Source organism: Heterocephalus glaber, unplaced genomic scaffold (assembly GCF_053883595.1).
Source record: "Heterocephalus glaber isolate CG9 unplaced genomic scaffold, H.glaber_assembly_v1.0 deba00001462, whole genome shotgun sequence".
NCBI lineage: Eukaryota > Metazoa > Chordata > Mammalia > Rodentia > Bathyergidae > Heterocephalus > Heterocephalus glaber.
Window position 1 is genome coordinate 46,608 of NW_028258309.1, and position 23,564 is coordinate 70,171.

The window sequence follows — 23,564 nt, forward strand, 5'->3', positions numbered from 1 at the left end:
AGTAGGTACATGTACATCACACATTTTAATTCTCTTTTCATCTCCTCCTCTTCCCCTGGCCTCCATCTTTTGGTTTCCTACCTTTTTGCAAAAGATCTAGGTCTCTATCTCCTATTATCTTTTATTTTGTTTATTTATATTTTGAGTTTCTCATATAAGAGAAATCATGCAATACTTATGCTTGTCTCATTTATTTCACTTAACATTATGGATTCTAAGTGCATCCAGTTTCCTACAAATGACCTGTTTATTCTTTATAGCAAAATAGTCGTCCATTTTGTAGAAATACATTTTCTTTATTCACTCATCTATCTGTTGCAGACATACAGGCCACTCCCAAGATTTAGCTATTATGAACTGTGCTGCTATAAACATGGGTATGCATATATTACTTTGCTATGATGTCTTTAACTCTTTCAGGAAGACACCTAGAAGAATAGCTGCACTGAACAGAAATTCTAGTTTTAGTCAGGAAAGTGATTGCTAGCTTCTTTGAGAGGGTCAGAAATTCTTCATTATAAACACTTAAGAATACCTAGTCCTCTGGTACTTATCATGACTCTTAATATTTTTCTTTTAATCTTATTATATTTAACATGCCCTCCACAGGTTATAAATTCCATAAAAGTATCTGGTTTTACACAACACTGCATCTTAAAACTGAAAATGCAATGATGCATAAATATGTGCTCAAGGAATATTTGTTAAATACATAACCCAAAATGTAGCAATACTTACTTGTCAATTCACTGTTCCAAATCAAATGCATATTAAAAGAACACAGGGCCGGGGATTTAGCTCAGCCGTTTCGCCGCCTGCTGTGCAAGCGCAAGGACCGGAGTTCAATCCCCGGTACCAAAAGAACACAAATAATCAGGGTTTTCTTCCCATTAGATACATCAACATCTCTGGAATTTGTTTCAAAGTTAAATATATTTAGGAAAAAAATCATTAAGATGCATAAATGAAAAGTGTTTTAGATAAGGTTTAAGTGACAAAAATAACTATAATGGGCTTATAATACATTTATAAGTTAATTCATAGCATAAATGACTAAGTGATTGATTATGCATTAAAATAGGGTAATAAATGTTTCTAACTGCTGAACTTTGCAGGTACAACAGATTACAATATACCATTTCTAACTACTAACAACAAAACTGATAAATTGCACTAGGCATATTAAGTCCTTGGTTACATTCTAACTATGGAACAATTAGGCTCTAATTCTAAAAATTCAGTATGAGAAGTATTATGTTTGCCATTACTGCATAAGAGAATTCTAAAAGCAAAAAGAATGCTTCATAACTTAGTTTTATACAATACCAAAAAATGCTTTTCTAGTTTAATTTTGTCAGTATTTGTAAAGAAGCAGTAGAAAAATTTGAAAAGTTTAGTGTATAAAGAAGCATATTCACTTCACATAAAAATGGAAATAAACATTTTTTCTCACATTTGCTCCCTCCAAACAGCTTTTTTATTTTTTTATTTTTTGCAAAACTGATGACTAGTAACTTTAGTTAGAGTTTTAAATGTTGTGATTCATTTGTCACCCAGGAATTATGAAGTTGGTTGACAGACAACCCAAAGGTCAACAGACAGGTCCCAAACACCCAATATTACCAGGAAGCCAAGGCAGTGCATGAAATCAATACACTTTGGCAAATTTTCTAACCAAAAGCAATCAGAATTATCATTGCTAGGACTGTGGAAAGAGTACAATATCGTTTGGGAAGGAAAGAGAAATAAAATGAGCAAGGACAAAACAGGCATAATATCTGACAGAGAAGGAACAAAATGAAAGAAAAGTGGAAAGAGTTTGAAGACAGAAATTCACAGAAAAATTTTTATGTGATCATAATTAAGACCAATAAACTTAGTTGAGGGACTCCAAACAGGAAAGGAATGCATTTCATGAGATCAAAAGAGAAAGACTTGAAACTGTAACAGTTAAAACTATAACAGAGACTGTAGGTGCTGAGAGAAAGATGTCAACAGCCTACCCAGAGATAAGCCAGTAAATTCTGAATACAGTCAGGGAAACCTGGATCACTTCTTGGGTAAACAAAACCAAAAGCATGATCACAAATAAAGGGAAAACCGAAGACACCTACTGGAAAATGATCACGTGAGCAGATTTAAAAAGAGTCAACTCAGACACAGGAATGGAAATTACAAAGAACCAAAAGCTGGCAGTATCCAACTCAGACAAATTCCTAAGAAAGAGTTCTCCAGCTCCAAGACTTGTATAATCTAATCTTTCCCAAGAAAACTAAATTCTGTGGAACAATGTATCATAGCCCAAGAGTGAATCATGCACTAAACCTACTTTCAGAGGAGCTGATGATGATCAGTAGACAGGAAAATAATGTGTTTTACAATGCAAGTATAAGTTTATGTTAATGGGAATTTGCTTTTGAGAGAATGAGCTATTCTGAGTGACAATGACAGCAAGTTTCTGATATACAAAGCTGACAGCTGACTTTGAACCACACACAAAATTAAGTCCTTTGAATTGACTCTTGCCTGGTCAGCTGCTAGCCAGTCAATTAACAAATGCTGGCCATATAGTGACTTTGCTACATACCTGGGTTAACCTGTAACAAAAAATCATGGTCATCAGGAAAATCTGCGTATACATGTAACACTCAAAATACATTAGAACTTCGGATTATTCATTCACCTATAATAGTGATGGTGAAATTTTTAGAGCTTCCAACAACACAAATAGCCTGCTGCACCATGTGCCTCAGGTTCAGCACCATTGACCTGTGTAATCGGCAAATACAATAAAAAATATGACAACATATTCTGATCCTAAAGCTGTGAGGAAAAAGGCACTCTCAGTGCTTCTTTGCTGCTAGAAATGCAAATTGTATACTCTTTCAGGAGGAAAATTTGGCAGCATTTGGCAAAAATCCTACTTCTAGGAATCTATTTAGAAAATAAATATACATCCAACAATACAGTATACAAATGATTTCTTATTGATATAAAGCATATACATATAAGGCATATATAAAGCATACAAAATGAGTATTTTAAACAAATAAATGCAGAACGTAGAACTTTAAATAAATAAATACAGAGGCTCTGCATGCATTACCACGGATAAATCCTAAAATGTTTGGTGAAAAAGTTACAGAATACTATGTACATTACATTAAACAATATAACACCACACTGAAAAATTTAAAATATACACAACAATACTGTGCTATAGGTGTAGATACATGTTTCAAAATTATGAAACCTACAGATGAGAAAACACTAGAAAAATAATAACTCCTAAGGTGGAAAGGAAAGTGATTGGAATAAAAATATGACAAAACATTTGGTAACTGCTAAACATAGGAAGTAGATACAAGCATATTTGTTATATTATTTTCCGTGTGTTTGAAGTATTTCATAGTCAACAAAATTACAGTTTTATACAGAGGATCCTAATTTAATCATTTAGATAACTTACGGTTGAATTACAAATCTTATTTCTCCTGAGCTACAATTTAAAACATCTAGAATGCTTAGTAATTACCTAACAACTATTATTGAGCGTATGGTGCCACCTAGCCAACTTACCAGAACAGTTAACAACCGATGACAAGCTGGTTTTTCTAATTTACTATTTCAGAATAAACTATCAAAAAGTACTATGCATCCAATTATGAATGAGTTTTGTAACTTCATAAACACATACAACATGTTTCTTGACATCTTTACCTTTTACAGTACATGGAGGAAAATCATTTTGTTTTCTCGTATTCTTGTTTCTACCTTTACCACAGTACTCCCTTATTCAAGTAATATATATTCCAAGACTAGCACTGGATGAAACTATAGATGGTGGTGAAACTATAGATGGCACCAAACTCTGTATGTATTGCGGTTTTTTACACATCTGCCTATGATAAATTTTTATTTATACTGATTAAAAAATTAGACACAAAGATTGACAAAATCAACTATTTAAAATAGAATAATTATAACCACATACTATAATAAAAGTTTGCACTTATGGCCATTAGTAAATAGGGGTTATTTGAACACAAGCACTGTGATATTGGTAACAGTCAACACAAAGGGCTGCAGGACTAATGGGTGACAGAACGTAAGATGTAGAGATATCCAGGCCTAAGGGATAATTCCCAACCTGGGCTGCACATCGCTATGCTCAGAATGGTGAGCAATTTAAAATTTCATAAATTGTTTATTTCTGAAATTTTCCATTTAATATATTCAGAATTGCACTTGACCTCAGGTATCTGAAATGACAGAAAGTAAAACCAAGGATAAGGGAGGACTAATGTACTCTCTTATAAGAAATGATAGGCAATTTTCTAATGGGCTTACTGGTAATTTTCTATCACAGAATAATATTCTAGTTTTCTACAAAGACTTACAGCCCTTCTATGGAATCAAAGTACTCCATCAAATCACTATCCTGTAATTCAAATTTTAACCATCACTGCTGGCAAAGAAACATGACTACAATAAATCCAGGTGTTTTGCAAATTCTTAACTCACTAAATGTTAGAGCACTGTTGTTTCAATTGTACATTCTTCTTTCTTTAGCTTTAATGCAAAAGGAGGGGGGAAAAAATCAATATTTAGGAGATTTTCCTCTTTCATCTGAATATTACTGACAAATGTTGTGCTAACCATATTTTCATTTTCCAGTATTTACTTACTTATTACCTGCAGTCAAGGACTATGCTAGAAGTTTGGGAAGTTACTATAACAAAACAGTTAAATTTTTTACTTAAAATTCACAGAAAATTCTGAGGAAGATAAAGCATTCAATAATCATAAGATGAAGTAAAAAGTGATGGTTTATTTTTTAAAACAGTAAAGGAAAAATTTTACTTCATAAGAATAAATATATTTTCACAACCCAGAGTTAGGAAGTATTTTATAAATTAGTCCCTATCCTTGGAAAATTTTTTCCTATAAGAATAGAATTATTAAGAGTAGAAGACATGGAATGGTCTTTCATAATTATTAAGAATAGAAGACACAGAAAAATCACAAAAAACATTCTGGGAAATTTAATATAAAATTAGACTACCATCTAACTTTTTTAAAAAAAACATTTAAAATGTAAATTTTTTTGGTACGAGGGACTGAACTTGGAACCTTGCACTTGTGAGGCAGGCGGCAGAATCACTGAGCTAAATCTCCGGCCCTAAAATAAAATTAAAACTATAAAAGTTATGAAACAAGAATTCCTAGACAATAAACCACAGCTATGATTACAAATACCTCAAGGTCAATCCCACAGAGATTTACAAACTGGGAAATTTTGGTGAAACACAGTCTATTTTCCATAGAGCCAACAAGCACAAATTATACGTAAGTTCAGGCAGTTATAAGGCCACTGAAACCCAGGTGAGAAATAGTCTAAGATATTAAGGACCAATTAAACAAATAGGTATTAGGGATATGATGAGCAAAAAATTTAAAGCTAGTTGGAAGGGACTGCCCTTGTTTAAATTAGTCTTTACCAAAAGTAGCTTAGAGGGTTCTAAAAATGCAGTGATATGATTAGATGTTTTGAAGAGTACTGTACTCCAGCAGCAGTATGGAGAGCAAATTAAAGTCTGAGAAGAGTCAATTTAAGTAGCTGGGAGACAGTAGTACAGGAGCTCTGTTTGGCAATATAATTTGAACTAGGGTAACAGTGGCAAAAAGATCTGAAATACTGAATTTAAATTCTTTTTAGGATATATTTCCTTTTTGGAGAAGTAGTTGATACTTATCTTTCACTTATTTTTTTTCTGACAGTTTCTCTCAATTTCCAGGAGGTATTTTATTGTAACAACACATGTTAGCCATTTATCTGTCATATTTGTTTTATCTTCTATTTAGTCGTCCTTTTTCTTTTTTTGGCATTTTTTTCAATTTTTATATAGATATTTACAAATGACTATATTTTTCTTTGTAGTTTTTCTCATTAATTTTACATAATGTCAACTCCATTCTTTTGTTTTTTTAAACCCATTTCATATTAAGACAATAGATTTTAGTGTGAAATGTATATACTGTTTTGATAAATTAATTCAGTCATCTGGCAAACATTTATAAAGCATATATGTTGTGGGGATAGGTATATAAACAAAGGAAAACAGAAATACATGTTCCCAGAATAGAAAGCATCTGATTATTCAAGGAACAGACAACAGAATAAGGTAAGTTAACAAATTTCCTATAAAGGTCAAACTTTAGCTGTTTTGAAGAATCCTGGATGTTAGCTAACTGGAAAAACGTATTTTATAAGTGACTTCCTGTCATCACTCCAATCAAAGTCAAAATTCAACATGAAGCTAACAAGTGTTTCCCGTTAATTCCCAAGGACATCTCTCTGATTTATGATCTTTTATGTATCATAGGTAACATAATGGAAAATAACCCACTGATTGTTTTCTGGCACAATGTATGGTTAGAAATAATGTATGTTTAGGAATAAATTCTAAAATTTTCAGTTCCCCTCTCCAATATATTCTGTACTGCACTGACTACTGAAATCCAGACTCAACATAACAGTAAGGCACTACTATATTTATTTTCCACCTCATACTACAAGTGCTATGCTATACCATCCAAAGAGTTTCCTACCACCATCTCTTCCTTGCTTATACTGGTCACTCTACTTGGAATGCTATCCTATTTTTATTGAGTCCCTGCCTGCAATTCCTGTAAGAGATTTTTCAAAGATCAAGGACAAATATCATTTATTTGACCTTGCCTTCTTTGGAAACTTTTCTGCACTAATAGCTATTGCGGGGGGCACTCTTTATAAGTTATTTCTTATCATAGGAGGGTACTGCTTAAACTTTCCTTCCTGACAATAAGTTACTAAAAAATATAAGGTATACCTTACCCAACTGTTTATTCTGAACAGTGACTTGAACATAACACATATTCAAAGGCTAAAGAAGGTAAAGAAGAAGAAATTCTTTTGCCGTATGCAGCAGTGAGGTCCTCATTTGATCCTTACTTTAAGACTTCAGATATCCTACTGCTTTACTGAAGAGAAGCACATGCTGGAAAGGCTAAGTGGCAGACAGTAGCCTGGTGACATTTATTTAGTAGAGGTGGTGGTGAGAGCAAATGTTATATAAGGCTGGATTTTTAAAACGATTTAGAGAAGAAAAACTACAAATAGCGAATATAAACAGTTCTTTGTTGAAGTTTTGTTACAAAAGGAAGCAGAGAAATGAGGCAGTTTAAGTGGAAAAAGAAACGAAGCATTAACCGCACAGGGACTCATTCAACATCAGCAATTCTTAGGACAAGTTACAATTCTTAATCCCGTCCTTTAATTTTGACAACGAATAAAAGGCAGGTAACTTGTACTGAGTTTATTAAGGGTCAGGCACTATACACTTAGCTAATTTCTCACAACCTTATGAGGAAGGTAGTATCCTGAGCTTCATGTTAAAGGACTTTGGATACAGAGATAAACTGACATTTTCAAGTCTCTCAGACTGTAAGACCAAGGGCCTTACCAAACGCTCCGAGGAGCTGACTGTAGCGAAGAACACCCAGGAAGGAACACACTGGACAAGTTGGAAAGTAAAACAGACCTTTATTAGTCTGGCCAGACGGCACTCCCAAAGCGAAGTAGCTTAGAGAGGCAACTGGCTCAGAGTCCAAGGCTGTTTTTATAGGGGGTTGTAGGAGAAGTTGGCAAGCAGAAATACAAAAGCGGAGGAGAGATAAAACAGACCTTTTACAGATTGTCCTTAAGATAACATATTCAGATACGCAGTTGGGCAAGCGTGACGGAACACTAGGCACACAACAGACCTTCCTGGCAAAACAACAAGCACATCCCTGGAACTCGATGTCTACCTGGTGATCCGTAACAGAAGCAGACAAGTTGGGGCTCTATTACAAAATGGAGTAACTGTTGTTCAGTCTCACAAGACAAACGTTTGGGAGCCTAAGGGCCAGAGACAGGTCTCCTGCGTCAGTTTCCCAGACATGGCGAAGGGGAGTTAATGGTAGTGAGTTGCCGGAAACCCGCAAGGGCCCATCAAGAAGATTCTCCAGCCCCTTCCCGGGTCCTCTACCCTCGACCCCGCCCCGGTCACGTGCCTGTCGGAAAGACTGAAAGGAGCTGGTTTTGAGACTTTCCAAGAGGAGCTAGATAGGGTCCGCGCCTGGGCGCTCACCTCGTTATTGAGATTGAGAATTACCGGCGGAGCCATTGTACATCAAGGAAGCCGATCCGCAGCTACCTGCACGCGATGCGTTTCTATTGCGGCTGCATCGCCACGCCCCTCGACGGCGGCTTCTTCAGGCCAAAACTCACCCGCCTTCTGCTAGCGCTGTAGCCTAAATTAAAAAGTATGGTGTTTAAATGGAGGGGAAGTCGGAACTGAGGTAGAGAAACTTCCGGCGCAGAAGTGGACGTAACAGAATTGTGCGTTTCTATGGAAACTAGGCTTGGGTGCGTAACCTTGAGGATGTTGCGTTCGCTGATGCGTCAGTTGAAACGTTTAGGGTTTTTTTTTTCTTTCTAAAACGACTAAGAATATATTTATTAAACTAAGGCAAATTACAACTGCAAACAAATACAGAACTTTTTCTGAAAGGCCACTTTGTGATAAAGTATGTGCTCACGGTGTTGATGGTTTCTTTAAAGTGCTTAACATCTGCCTGGAGAACTATTGTTTTAAGGTGTTTGGTACAACTCCAGCACTGCTCTAGGTGACACTGGCAAAGGTGTACACGTGGTAGGACATGTGATATGTTTCAAAAGGTGGCCAGGCCCACCGGAAGCCAGTCCAGGTGGGTTACTAACAGGCACGGCTGCAGAGCGGGAAACCGGAATGGATTTATGTCTCGTACCTTCCTTCGCTTCTGCCGCACGCTGTCAGGCACAGCGTGCCGATTCAGTATGCATGGTGTTTTCTCCCTTCTCCTTCCCCTGAGCCACCCGGTCGTCCACCGTGCAGCTCCTCCGAGGTCTTCATTACGCAGCTACTCTTTTTCTTTCAAAGCCAAGAGCCTTCCCCTTCAGGGAACTGCATTCTGATTCTTTTTCTTGAAGTATCATAGAAAACTTCATGTTGGTCTCTTGTAATGCTTGGTTTCCTTTACTCTGGATGTTTCCACTAGTCCTTCCTTTTCCATTTTTACTTTGGCAACGTCCATTTCTAAAGTTAACATTCTCTCCTTCAGCTTTGTTACTTCCTGCCTCAAAAGCTCATTTTCATTCACTGTGTTAATGAGATTTTCATTTGAAGAGAGTAATTCATGCCTTTTGGCTTGGATTAAGAGGTATTTGTCCTCAAGTAAGTTCTGTAGAACTTTTTCCGTTTCTCTTTTACCTGCTTAACTTGTGCATTGATTTGTTCTCATTCTCTCCTTTCTTGCTCTGAGGTGGCAGCAATCCAATCAGACAATTTGTTTTCCTGGGGAGTTCCCACGTTGCATCTTTTTCCCGAAATAGTTTTCTCTGCTTTTTTGTCTCCAGTTGAAGCAACTGGGAAGACTCACTGCTTACAGCAGATGCCCTTGCTCTCAGGAAGGCAGGTGAGAGAGAGGGAGCAAGACTTTCGAGCTTTCCTGAGAGAAGACTCTTTGTATCTCAGAGCTGACGAGGCTGTGCTGCACTTGGATTAATTCCTGCAGCAAAGTTTTGACTTGGCTTTCACGCTCCTTGTGACTTTCAATCAGGGCAGCGTAGTCCACTTCTAACTTCGCGTGAGCATCGCTGTCCACCAAAACTTGTGCCTGAAGCTGATGCAGTTCCTCCTGCTGCTGGGCAGACTCGCGTTGCAGGTTCCCCACTGTGGTCATCACCTGCTGTTTCCTCTCTTCCATTTTCTTTACTTGCTGCTGTAACTTGCCGCGTTCCTCCAGAAGCTCCTGCACCTGGGCACTGTTAACACCTCCAACTCCGTACCCAGTGCCGGACATCTGTAAAATTGGCAATAAAGTCTGACTTCTGCCACAGGGCATCCATTTCAATGTCTTTTTCTGAATGATGCGTGATAAATTCTGAACAGTTTGTCTAAACATATCCTGACCACTACTTTCACATCTAGTGGACAGTTTCATCTTTTTTTCCTGCAGCTTAGTGAGGGCTGCTTTTTTAGTGGCAATGATTTCTAATACTTTATTATACTTTCTTTTTAGAAGGCGATTTTTCCTGGCCTTTTTGTTAAGATCAGTTAACGTGTTTTCTCCGAAGTGCAGCTGCTGGTCTTCTAGCTTGGCGATTTCCTCTCAATGCTGACGTCTTATTTCCGCCAGTTTGTTTTCATGCAAATCCTGCAGTACTGCGATCTCGTTTTGATGGTTGTCAAGCTCTTGGTTTCCGGACCTCTACGAGTTTCTTGATGACACACCAGCTTGATCTCGGGCTGATCTCAAGCAGATCTCGGCTTGATCAGGGCTGTGCGTTCCCAGGGCCTGGGCAATAGGCCTCCAATGACCAACCTCAGATTCAAGCCTTGAGACTTCGTTTGACAATCTGTTTATTTGCTGTTGTGATGAAACTAGGTTGCCAATGTCCATGCTGTCATTGTAGACAGCTGCAGCACGATGAGGGAGCCCATAACTGGCAGAAGACGACACAGTGGTTGTGGGTGCACCGCCAGCCCCCGCGGGCACCGACTGAGCAGCTGCCTGCAGTTTCAGTAGCTCATCCTGGAGCGTGCTCTGTCTTGCTTTAAGAAGGCTGATTTCCACCTCTTTCTGCTGCAGCTGATTTCTGTAGCTGGTCCATAGCTGTTTCAGTTGCAGCTCTGAGGCTTCATATTTCTCTTCTAATTCACTGCAAAGGTGTTTCAATCTTTTATTCTCCAATTTTATCTTTCTCTGGATAGCTTCAATTTCTTTTGTTGTGTAATGAGATAACTATTACAAAAACACACACACACACAGCATATACTGAATATTTGATCAAGACTACGTGAATCAATAAGCAGGCTATTTCCCTATTTACTTTTTGGAAAAAGATGAATTATAGCTCAGCGCAGCGAGTGCTGCCCGGATAGAGCCACGCACTTCTGTCAGGTGCCCAGATCCTGGCTGTCTGCGCCCCTGCACAGCAGTCTCAGTGGTTTCACTGACAGTTGAGTAGAACTGTGCAGAAAACAGTTTCTGGGAAATGGGGGGGCGGGCATGCCATGCGCGAGGTCCCAGGTTCAAATCTTGGACGAGCCCCTAAATGTTGTGGCAGAGTGGAGCAGCTCTGTGCTATAGCCAGGTGTTACAACTCAGTGTTGCAGCCAAGTGCCACAGCTCGGAAGGCACAGCTGAGCCTTACAGCTCAGTGTGGCAGCTCTGGGTCTCAGCTCTCATTCTTTGAAGACTCGAGAATCCGATGGTCAGTTGAAGAGATGGAGAGAAGTCTTTTATTACACCGGCAAGCCCCAGCGGGCTCAGAGGAGTCTGAGCCCTTCTAGGTTTTCCTTAGTGTTGATTTTATTATATTTCCTTGTAGACTGGGCTTGGTGTCCTAAGAATCTTTTTTCTCCAAAAGAGGGTAAACATTTCTGTGAAAGCGTCAGTGTAAAGAATTTCTACCATGGTTTCCTATCTACTTTTTTTTTTTTTTGCCATGTGTTCATATTAACTTTTGTATCAAATAAAATTTTAATATACTGCCATGGTTTTGTAACAATTGTGAATGGTATATAGTCTCTCATTTCTTTTTATTTTATCTGGTTTATTGTCAGTATAGTCACAAACTGACTTTATCCAATCACTTTTCCAAGTATTTTTTTGAGAGGAAAGATTTTTCTAAGTATGCAGTCATATTACCAGAAAGATGATTATCTCTTTCTGGCTTTATAACATTTTAATCTATTTTATTCTTATTTTCAATAGAACTTCCAAAAACAGTGTTAAGTAATGTTATTGTCTATGCCTAGCTTGTTCTTTAATGTGAATAGATTTAACATTTGACCATTTGAAATACATGGTATTGTTATAATGAATAGTTTAGTCAAATTTAGATAGTTTTATTTTCCCAGAGGGTTTTTCGGAGGAGCTAGAAATGGTTGCTGAAGTTTCTTATTTACCTTTTAAATTTCTTTGATCATATTGTTTTTCATTTGAAGATATTTTCTCTACTTATATTCTATTCCTGTTATAGCTATTGGAAAATTATGGACCTTTTGCTAAGAAGATGTACATCTTTTTTATTTTGGTACAGGGAATCGAACTCAGGACCTTGTGCTTGTGAGACAGGCAGCAGCACCACTGAGCTAAATCCCCAGCCCACTACACCTTTTTCTTGAATGAATGTGACAGAGAAGTTATTGAGAATCCTGTCGTTTTTTAAAAACATGTCCTTTGTAGCCCTTGGCACTTGAACTGTATTTGTAATTTAACTTACAACCATTTGATCCACAATCAAGAATAATGCAATGAATTTTTCTGTTACTCTGGCTCAGTTCAGTAAGAAATACAAAAATGATAAAGACATTGTTTAATAACTGTATCAAAATGATTGTGTTAAGTGCTAGAATACTATAAAGTTACAATGGAGTATTACAAGTGAGTGAGAGAGCAATTTGACTAGAGGATTTCTAGAAGAGGTTTGATTTGAGTTCACTTTTGAAGGAAGGATAAGTCTCCAATAGGAAGCTGTAGAAAAAGGAGAAAATTCCTAGCACAGGAAATGAAATAAGAGCAAATAGTAAAATTCACTCTATTTCATAAATAGAATAAAAACTGTAAAGTATTTTTCATAAACTCTTGAAGTTTTCAAGATCATTATTTAAAATTTTAAATTTTTTAAACATTTCTCAAACACTCTCCTAAAACTAATAATTCTTTTAAGTTATTGGATTTTTAAAAAGTGGAGTAGCGTTTTTGCTTTGTTTTGTTTGTTTTTCTTGAGATAGATCTATGTTGCTGTTTGTCCTTGATGTCTGTCCTGGATGCCAGTGATCCTCCATCCTCACTTTCTTGAGTAGCTTTGACTATAGGCTTGTGTGACTACCCTGAGATAATGATGAAGTGATTTTTAGTGGATATTTTGCCACATTTAATCATAAAGATGGAAATTTGAGAGAAGTTAAAGTGAGTGGTGAAAATGCCTGTACTGAGAAAACATTTTTAATTGAACAAGACCATCAAAAAACAAGGAATTTATAGCAAGTTTACTTATTCATCAAAACCAAGAGAGAGGCAGGTCTCTTCATCTCTCTTTGAAGAAATTCAATGCTGATTTTCTGGTAGTGAATAGAGATAGAGAAAGACATTCTGTTTCTCTGTCCAGGTTATAATAGTCAAACACGGTCTCTGCTTCATCACTTTTTAGCCACTAATGCACTGGACTTTGATGACTTTCTTTGTTAACCTCACTGAAACTCTGATTTTCAAGGGCACCAGTGACCTTCTAGGTACTGAACTGGATTTTAGAGTGCTGTAGGTACAAGATTATCCTGACTTCTTTGCCAAGATTGAGTCACATGAAAATTTTGACTGAGCCAGTGACCCTTTCCTAATGTTTGCTTGCATATATCATTGTCTAGTCTAGAACTTTGCTAGTTAGTGAATACTTCATACCAGGCTTTTCACACCCAACTTTAGGCAGGTAGATATTTATAGGGAACATTATTGAAGACCCTGCAGCGGGTCTTCATTTCCTGTGAGACAATATGACACAAGCTGACAAGGTCAGAAGACACAGACACAGAAACTTAAAGAGATGGGTCTTGGGGCTGATCTAAGCTTCTCTGGGCAGCAATGACAAAAGGTACCAAGGACATCCAGTGTTTATTCATAGCAAGCGTGGAAAGGAGGGAGCAGAACACCTGGTGATAACAAGTATCGCTAGCAGAAGTATAAAAGGGGAGGCACTCACATATGTTGCTAAATAGAACAAATAGTTAATTCAGAGGGAGAGAATTTAGTTGGAGTGGAGCTGACCTTGGCTGGAAATTGACTAGGTGAGTCCCAGCCACTTCATAGACTAGGACTTAAGTCTTGGTGACAGGCATTTTTCAAAGGAGCTATGCTTGCCGGACTCTGCTACCTAACATGCCCATTTGAGTCACATAAACCTTTGGTCAGACCCCTAATATAAAATAGCCAATTATGGAGAGACAAAAAGCTTGTGCCACTTACAGCCCGCTAATACTGTGCAAGGATGTCTGCTACAGATATTAGTCATTTAACAATGAATTATCTAGCCCAACGATCAGTGTAGTACTGAAGTTAAAAACTCATTATTAATGAACATCTTTACAACAACCAGCTACATACTGCAGTGAAATACTGAAGACTGGGCGGAAGGAGAGGCCAGCTCCAGATGTGGGGAATAAGAGAGGGAAAAGACCTCTGTAAAGAATTTAAAATCAATATAGTCCTGACTTTCGCTTTTATTTTCACAAATGTATTACAAATTCTAAAAAAGCCATTGATAAAATTCTTCCCTAGAGATATTTTTCAATTTATGTTCTAAGCATTTACTCAATTTCACCAATAAGTTTTAATAACATAGATACAGTGGTACCTCAGTTTACACGCTTAATTTGTTCTATGATTTTGGAAAAGATAGCTACATTTGTGTTTGTGTGGGAAAGATGGACACAGTCATGTTTGTCACCCAATGCAGAGTTTGCAGACAAAATTTTGCCAAATACTTCATGTTGTGAACCAAATTGTTTGCAAATGAAAGTGTTAGTGAACCAACATACCACTGTATAAGCTTTTAAGTAGCACATTGCATTCTCATCTCCCAAATTAAGAGAGGTTGTGGGATCTTGGGAGAGAGGCAATGGCATATAGTTGGACATTCCCAGAGTAAATCACGGAAAAATAGACACGAAATAAAGAGATCTCCACATAAGTAACAGAATCTTTCCACTATAATTGACCTACAAACCTCAGCCTGCCCCCCTAAAAATAGAAACATAAGAAGATAAGACAAAAGAATGCCTCCAAAAACTCCCGACTTCCCTAAAACTGAGCCTTGGGGCACCATGGGGGAGGAAATCAAAAGCCACATAGCTGAATTATTTGAGATGATAAAAGGAGATAAAAAAGCAGATCAAAAAGGTGCTTGGTGAGGTCAAAGAAGATATAACTAAACAGATAATGGTCTTAATAATACAATAAGATCAGTCAGTTTATAGAAGACACTGATAAAAAGCTAGCTGAGCTAAACCCAATGATACAAAACATGAGTGAGCAGTGTAGCAAAAATCAGAGTCTATGAAAAGGTACCAAACAGAAATCCAGGATATTAAAAATTCTATTGAAATTATGAGCAGCAAAAGTGACCTGTGTGAAGAGAGTGTCAGAACTGAAACACGGCTGATGTCAGTAACTAAATACTCAGAGATACTTTAAAAACAACAAAAGAACATGAAAAAGAACCGAACAACTGCTAGATGACACAAAGAAGAATAAGGTTAATTGAAATTATGAAGTATCACAAGACAGCACAGATGGCTTTAAAATGCTGTTTTAAGAAGTAATAGCAAAAACTTTCCAAATATGGGGACTCTAACATACAGGTAAATGAGGCATGTACAACCTCAAATATACACAATCAGAAAAAATACTTCTCCTTGACACATCGTTGTCAAAATACCAGAAGTCCAACATGAGGACAGAATTTTAAAAGCTATTCAAGAAAAGCAATGAATTACTTATAACAGTAAACCCATTAGAATTACAACAAACTTCTCAATAGGAAGCTTAAAGGCCAGGAGACCTTGGGTTGAAGTGTTTCAACCCTTAAATGAGAACGGTTTCCAACACACACTGATGTGTCCTGCAAAACTATTTTTCAAAATTGATGGAGAAATAAGGTGTTTCCATGACAAACAGCAGCTTAAGAAATTCATGACCACCATATTAGCTCTTCAAAGAATTTTCAAGGTGATGCCAACAATGCCAAAAAGTCTAATAGAAAGGATACACGAGAAAGGGTGAACAGTTAAGCAGAAGGGCGTGGGCGGGGGGGGGGGTTACTCAACAATAGGAAAATAATGCAATAGCAGGAATAAGTCAGAACCTTTAAGTAATAACTTCCAATGTGCACTGTCTCAAATCCATAATCAAAGGACACACATTGGGAGAATGCATCAAGAAATAATACATAACAAGTGCTATATGCAAGATATATTTTTCATGTGAAAAGAAATTCATACACTAAAAATCAAAAGATGGAAAACAATATTCCATTCAACAGGAATCCAAAAACAAGCAGAAGGAGCTATCCTGTTTATGGATGAAGTAAACTTCAAGCCTAAACTGATCAAAAGAGGCAAAAAATATTACTACATATTGGTTCAGGGAACAATTCAACAGGAAGAGATAACAACTAAAAATAGATACACACCAAACTGTGGTGCACCCAAGTTCTTAAAACAAACACTACTGGACATAAAAAATAAGATAAATATCAACAGAATTATGGGGGAGTGCAATATTCTACTGTCACAAATACATCAAGTAGACAAAATCAACAAAGAAATGTCAGAATTGAACAAAACCTTTGAACAAATGGATGTAATAAATATCCACAGTGTTCTAAAAAAAAAGGCAGATTACACATTCTTCTCAGAAGCACATATAACTTCTCCAAAATAGACCACATACAAGCCCATAAAGCATGCTTAAGTAAATGCAAAAGAATCACAATTATCCATGGCATATTATCAGATAATAGCACAATGAAAGTCAAATGTCAAAGTCAATGGCAGAAAAATACAGAAAATATGCAAATACAAGAAAATTACATTCTTCAATAATCAGTGATTTACAGAAAGAAATCAAGAATAAATTAGTTCCTAAAATCAAATGATAATGCCAGTACCATATACCAGAACTCATGGGACCCAATGAAATCAGTCCTAAGAAGTAAGTTTATAGCTATGAATGCCCATATCACAAAAGCAGAGCAAGCCGAAATAACCTAATAGTCTACCTCAAGGTCCTATAAAAACAAGAACAAACCAAATCTAAAGCAAGTACAAAGAAGGAAATTATTAAGATCAGAGAAAAAATTACTAAAACAAAAATCCTCAACAAGGTAACAAATGGAATGAAACAAATTAACAAAATGAGCATAAAATATGAACAAGTAGGCTTCCTCTCAGGGATGAAAGGTAGTTCAACATATGCAAATCAATAAAGGTAATATATCATATAAACAGAAGCAAGAACAAAAATCTCATCGTTTTAATAGATGCAGAAGGCTTTTAACAAACTCTAATATCCTTTCATGAACAACAACACACCTCAAGAAAACATATAAAATGACTTTATCTCAGATTAATGAGTCATTTTTGAGAAATCTACTGCCAATTAAATGGGAATATTAAATGGGGAAAAGTTGAAAGTTTTCCCTCTGAAATTATGAACAAGATAAGACTGCCCACCAATACCACTCCTATTCGTTATAGTACTTGAAACATTAGCCAGAGCCATCAAGCAAGAGAAAGAAATAAAAGGCATGTATAAAGGAAAGGAAGAATTCAAATTATCATTACTTGCAGATGACAGGAGCTTCTACTTAGAGGACCCCACAAATTTCACCAAAACTATCCTAGAATTAATAACCAAATTTAGTAATGTAGCAGAATGCAAAATCAACACTTAAAAATCAATAGTGTTTCCATATATCAATAATAAACTCAACATAAAAGAAATGAAAATAATATCATTTGTAATAGCATCAAGAAAAAAATATTTAGAAACCAACAATCAAGGGAGTAAAAGACCTCTATATCAAAAACTACTGTATTCTGAAAAAAAGAGATTGAAGAAGACAGGAGAAAATGGACAGATATCTGCTGTTCTTGGATAGACAGAATCAATATTGTCAAAATGGTTGTTATGACTTGTGTCTAGATGTTCCCCAAAGCCTCATGCAGTCATAGGTGGGGCTTTTTTAGAGGTGGCTGAATGTAGAGTGTATGATTGATTCATAGTGCAATGCTAGGATTAAAGATGCTAGTATTAAGGGTGGGTGATTATGAAATCAACCCATGAATTGGTTTTGCCCTAATCCTGGTAGCCTGGATACAATATAAGGGACAGAAAGAGACTTGTTTCCCCTCTTACTTGCTTTGCTACCTTCTGCCCACCATGAACTATTTCTCCTCTGCGATCTTTGTCTGCCATGCCACCTTTTCTTGGAGCCAGCCAACTATGGGCTGAAAGTTCTACAAACTGTGAGCCAGATAAACCTTTCTTCCCTTAACTTTGAGTGTTGGGTATTTTGTCTCAGCAATGAGAAGACTAACTTACAATCTGATATACAGATTTAACATAATCCCAATCAATATACCACTAGTATTTTCATAGAACTATAGAAAACAATCTTAAAATTCATGTGGAACCAGAAGAGACCCAGAAGAGGCCCAGAATCGCAAATGCAATCCTGGGCAACAAAAATAAAACAGGATGCAGCACAATCTCAGACTTCAGTTATATTACAAAGTTCTAGTGATAAAAATAACATTTTAATGGTACAAAAATAGACATGTAGATAAATGGAACATAATACAGGGTACATAAACAATCCCTGGTGCATTCACATATCTGATCTTTGACAAATGGGCCACACATACAATGGATGGAAGATAGCTGCTTTAACAAATGGTGCTGGGAAAACTGACTATACACATGCAGAAGATTGACTACAGATCCATATCCCTCACCATATACTAAACTAAAATCAAAATGATGCAAAGATGTAAATACTACAACAGAAACACTTAACTTACTGAAAGATAAGATAGATAGAATTCTTGAAGTAATATGCCTAGGCAAGGAATTTCCAAACAAAAGCTGAATTGCACAAGAAATAGCATCAAGAATTGACAAATCAGATCCTTTCAAATTAAAAAGCTTCTGCACAACAAAGGAAACAGCCAAGAGAGTGAAGAGACAACCTATAGAATGAGAAATACATTCTTGCCAGCAATTCCTCAAAGAACTAATACCTGGAAATATATACAGCACTCCAAAAATTTTGCTCACCCCCCAAAAAACCCAATCAAAAAGTTGGCAACTGAAATGAATATACACTTCTCAGAAGTACAAATGGCCAATAAACACATGAAGAAATGTTCAACATCACTGGCCATTACAGAAATGCAAACTAAAATTCCATTTTCTCCAGAAAGAATGGCTATCATAAAAAAAAATCAAATAATAACAAATGCTGATGAGTCTTCAGAGAAATGAGATAAAGGGCCCACATTGTTCACCAAAAGTTTCCTAGAATTAATAACCAAATTATTAATTTGGTTCTTTATTATTCATGGAGATGTAAGCTAGTACAACCACTATGGAAATCAATCTGAAAATTTCACAAAAATCTTAATGTACAATTTCCATTCAACACAGCTATTCTTCTCTGTATCTTCCTGATGGAATTAAAGACAATTATATTACAGTAATACATGAATACCCACATTTATAGCAGTACAATTCATAATAGCTAAATCTTAGAAGTGGTTTATATGTCCATCAACAGATAAATGCATGAATAAAATGTGGTATTTACACATAATGGAGTACTGCTCTGCCATAAAGATAAACAAGTTATTTGTAGGAAAATGGATGTACCGTGAGATCAAAAGTGAAATAAATCAGACACTCAAGCATAAGTTTGATGGTTTCTCTTCTCTGAAAAATTCAAAAATATGAATAAAGAATAAAATAAAAATAGATATTAAAGAGGTCTTTTGCAAAAGGGAAGGGAACCAAGAGATGGAGGACGTGGGGAGGAAGGGGATATAAAAAGAATTAAGATGTGTTATGTACATGTACTAATTCCCCACAAGTAACGTAATCTCTTATGGACTACCCACATGTATCAATAAAAATAAAACTTTAATAAAGAGAGAAATATTTGAATGGCTCAGTTGTTTTCACCAAGAATGGACATATTCTAAAGCAATGGATCTAATAATGTCCAAGCATACCCTCATTCAGCCATTTTCCTTCTGTTCTTGCCAATGAAGCAAATTATCTTTAGTTTAACCAATATTTTGGAAATTCATGATGTACTTTCTGATGGAAATGTTTTAGAGGGAATATATTTGACTACTGAATCATTCAAACCCTCTAGTATACATCCTGAAAAAACCAAAGAAATAGAAAGAATCACAATTTTTGGAAATTTTTTGAATGAATTTATAATCACTGCCAAATTTTATTCTTGTTTGATTTTTCTTAGCAACTGTGTATTACTTCATGTGACTGAAACAGCAACATTAAAATTAATAAACTTCTTTATTCACTATTAGTGAAGAGGAATTGAACGATCTAGTTATGTCCTCTTGTAAACATTCATAAATGAAGATTACTTTTTGATGAAATTCCAGAAATTTGGAGCAGAAAACAAAGATGATAATGTTATTATTGAGTGCTGTGAAATCTCAATAACTCTTGACCTGTTTTGGTGTTGAATTAATAATTTATTATTTCTCAGTTGATACATTCCATATAGAACCTTATGTTTTGAGGTTTTACTTACATTTATGAAAACAGACCACTTTGAAAAACTTACAGATAATCACAGGCTCCTAAAACTCACAGCATAAATATGTTTGACATTTAAATAGAAGCTCATTTTTTCAAAGTATTTTACTGTACATTCTAATAAAATATAAAAAATACATATTCATATTTTTAGAAACTTATCTAACACATGTCAAGATTTTTGTTTTAGGTTTTTGAGATAAGGTCTTGCTTTGTAGTCCATGCTGGTATCGAACTCACAAGGACCCTCCTGCCTCATCCTCCAGATTGCTAGGATTATAGGCATGTAGCACCATGTTCTACACATATCACGATTTTTTTCAGCCAGGGATTTAGCTTAGTGGTTCCACCACCTGCCTCGCAAGTGCAAGGTCCTGAGTTTGATCCCTGGTACAAAAAAAAAAAAAAAAAAAAAAGATTTTTCCACAAATGACACCTCTTTCCAAAATGTTTAAAGACATCATCAAATAATGTGATCTTACACCAAATGACCTAATACAAACCAGAATAGTTTGCTTTTAGGAAATAATGTGCAATTCAGTGGATCCTTGTTTTATGAACGCAATCACCTCCAGAAGGCTGGTTGTAACTCAAATTGGTTGTAAGCTGAAATCTGGAGTTTACCTGGGTACATGCTATAGATAACAAGAAGCAGGTGAATCTTCCATTAACCTAATTAACCCAAGTTGTTCAAAGGTCAGGCCATCATAACTTGAGCGTCCACTGTATTTCTTTTTTAACATTTCATGTTAGATTTCAACCATGTATATACTATGTAAACATACCAAATCAATCCAAATCATTCTATTTTTGCAATACAAAGAGTTATCTTATAATCCGTCATGATGAGATTGCAAAAATGACACAATACAATCTTTATAAAAATTTTTAAAAATCTTTTAAAATAGTAACTCTCATTGCTTTAATTTTCTGTAAAAACTAGCTGTCTTTGCCTTACTTTATTTTTTCCTTTGAATTGTACCTTTTATAACATACATGTAAACAGACATTTATATCACTTTTATTTATGCCTTCTGCATGCCTGCTTTCTTTTATGATATACCGAATTTATCAAAAGATATCAAGGTTACACTCCTTGGCAATTTCTGTCTTTTAGCTCCCATTATAATTTCTTCCTTAATTAAAGGGTAACTACAAATTTAAGGAACCAGAAGAAAAGGAATGACATAATACAGCAACATAAAGCCTGTGAGATTAAACAGATACACATATTTATAGTTTCTGTGAATGTTTTATTTAGAACAAGATGTTAATAATTTCCTGATCTTAAGCATAAAAGGAGAGTATACTTATTAACAAAACTTCAATTTATAGTACAATGTATTAAGTTGCACATAATACATAGCAAAAGAATTAGACAATCATTGCTAGATATGCTGATAAATTATCCTGAAAGCATGTCTGATACTCTTTACACAAAAATATGGCATTTTTCTGCAGGGAAAAAAGATAATTTTCATGACAAAACAGATTTATTGGGTTTCATCAAGTTCTACAGATACAGTGTTACTACTGATAAAAAATATAAAACAAAATTTAACCTTGAAATAAAGTGTTCATATATAATGTATTATTAATATTACTCTGTATGCTCTCACAATATAAAACATTTAGTAACTTTTGAACTCGGGAAATTTTGACTACAGAACCTTTTTGGCTTTAACGTTTTCTCAATTCTTTTTTTTGAGAATTATATTGATACTTTCAGTCCATTGATCCAGTGTGGATGAATCAATTCTATTTCTTCTTCGGTGACTTACCCTTAGAGCTGCTATTTATGCTGTTGTTGCTGCTACTTGAAGAGCTGGAGTCTGAGCCTGAGTTAAACATGGAGAAACTTGTGTGAGAAATCAAAAATGATAAACTGAAGGAGCTTCCACACATGTCACTGTCTTCTGAAGATAAAATAGATTTCACTGTCTGGTGAAGTCACTGGCTTAAGTGTCACTGTTATTGCTAATGGAACTTGTTACACTTTTAGAACTTTGGACCTTGGCCTTCATTTCTGACAGGTCCCCCAAGCCAGACCCCTGCCAAAGCAGACTGCTACCTGCATCTACAGGAACACAGAGATTACAAGAAGTCGGCAGCTGTCCTGTTGATTTCACCACTGCCCTGTTTATCAGCCAGCTCCAGGATCATCACCCAGGGGACTCTAAAATTTCCCACCTTCTTGACCAGTGGCTCCTTCCTACATAAAATGAACCATATAACCACAAGCACCCTCCTCTCAGTGCCAACATCCTTCTCGCTCTTGGCATCTACAACGAGATGGCAATAAACTCATTGCATGTTGCTTAGACTTTGCCTGCTGCCTCGGTGGTCTCAGTCACGCCTTGATCTGACCTTACAATTTCCTCTATACTTTGTTACAGTCTGAATCTGTTTTCTCTTAAGGATTTCTTTAATACTGACATTCTTTTTTTAAAATTTTATTTTATTGGTACATTATAGGTATACAATATAATGATATTCATCATTGGAAATTTGCACCTTTACATAATCTCTCTTGGGTCTTATTTTTTACCCCTTCCCCTGCCCTGCCTTCAACCCCTCCATCCCTCCTATTTACAAAGACTTTGTTTCCATTTTTTCATTTTCTCATATTAATTCCATTCCCTTCTTTCCTTTCCCCTACCCCTCCCACTTCCCCTTCCCCTTTGCACCTTTTCTTCCTATTTCACATTATCTATTATATCTTTTAGTCCTTATTTACACTTTCAGTTTCTCACACTAGAGAAACTATTTGGTATTTACACGTGTGTCCTATTTATTTCACTTGAGAGCATGGCCTCAATGTGCATTCATTTACCAATAAATGTCTCTAATTTCTCATATTTTATGGCTGAGTAGTACTCCATTTTATTAAAAAAAAAAACCCGACATTTTCTTTATTCAGTCTCCAGTTGATGGGCATTTGGGTTGTTTCCAAGTTTTAGATATTACAAACTGTGCTGCTATGAATATGGGTGTGCATATATCACTGGGTATGATTCTTTTAATTCTTTGGGGAAGATACCCAGCAGGGGAATAGCTAGGTTAAATGGGACTTCCAGTCCTAGTTCTTT

General features: G+C 36.0%; 1 protein-coding gene across 6 annotated transcripts in view; it reads right to left on the reverse strand.

The window, feature by feature from the left end:
- LOC147826694 (serum response factor-binding protein 1-like) overlaps positions 1-8,413 on the reverse strand; it is a 51,938-nt gene extending 43,525 nt beyond the window's left edge. Inside the window, exon 1 of one of the 6 annotated variants that reach the window (XM_087180428.1) lies at positions 8,241-8,413. Coding sequence is in view for 2 of the 6 variants with exons in the window: in XM_087180430.1 (XP_087036556.1) it covers positions 8,175-8,210 (36 nt within the window). In the remaining 4 variants the exon portion in view is untranslated. Of the gene's footprint in view, positions 1-7,851; positions 8,084-8,174 lie in introns of those variants that run through there. The other 5 variants (XM_087180431.1, XM_087180430.1, XM_087180427.1 and 2 more) reach the window with 5 other exon arrangements.
- Between the last annotated feature and the right edge of the window lie 15,151 nt (positions 8,414-23,564).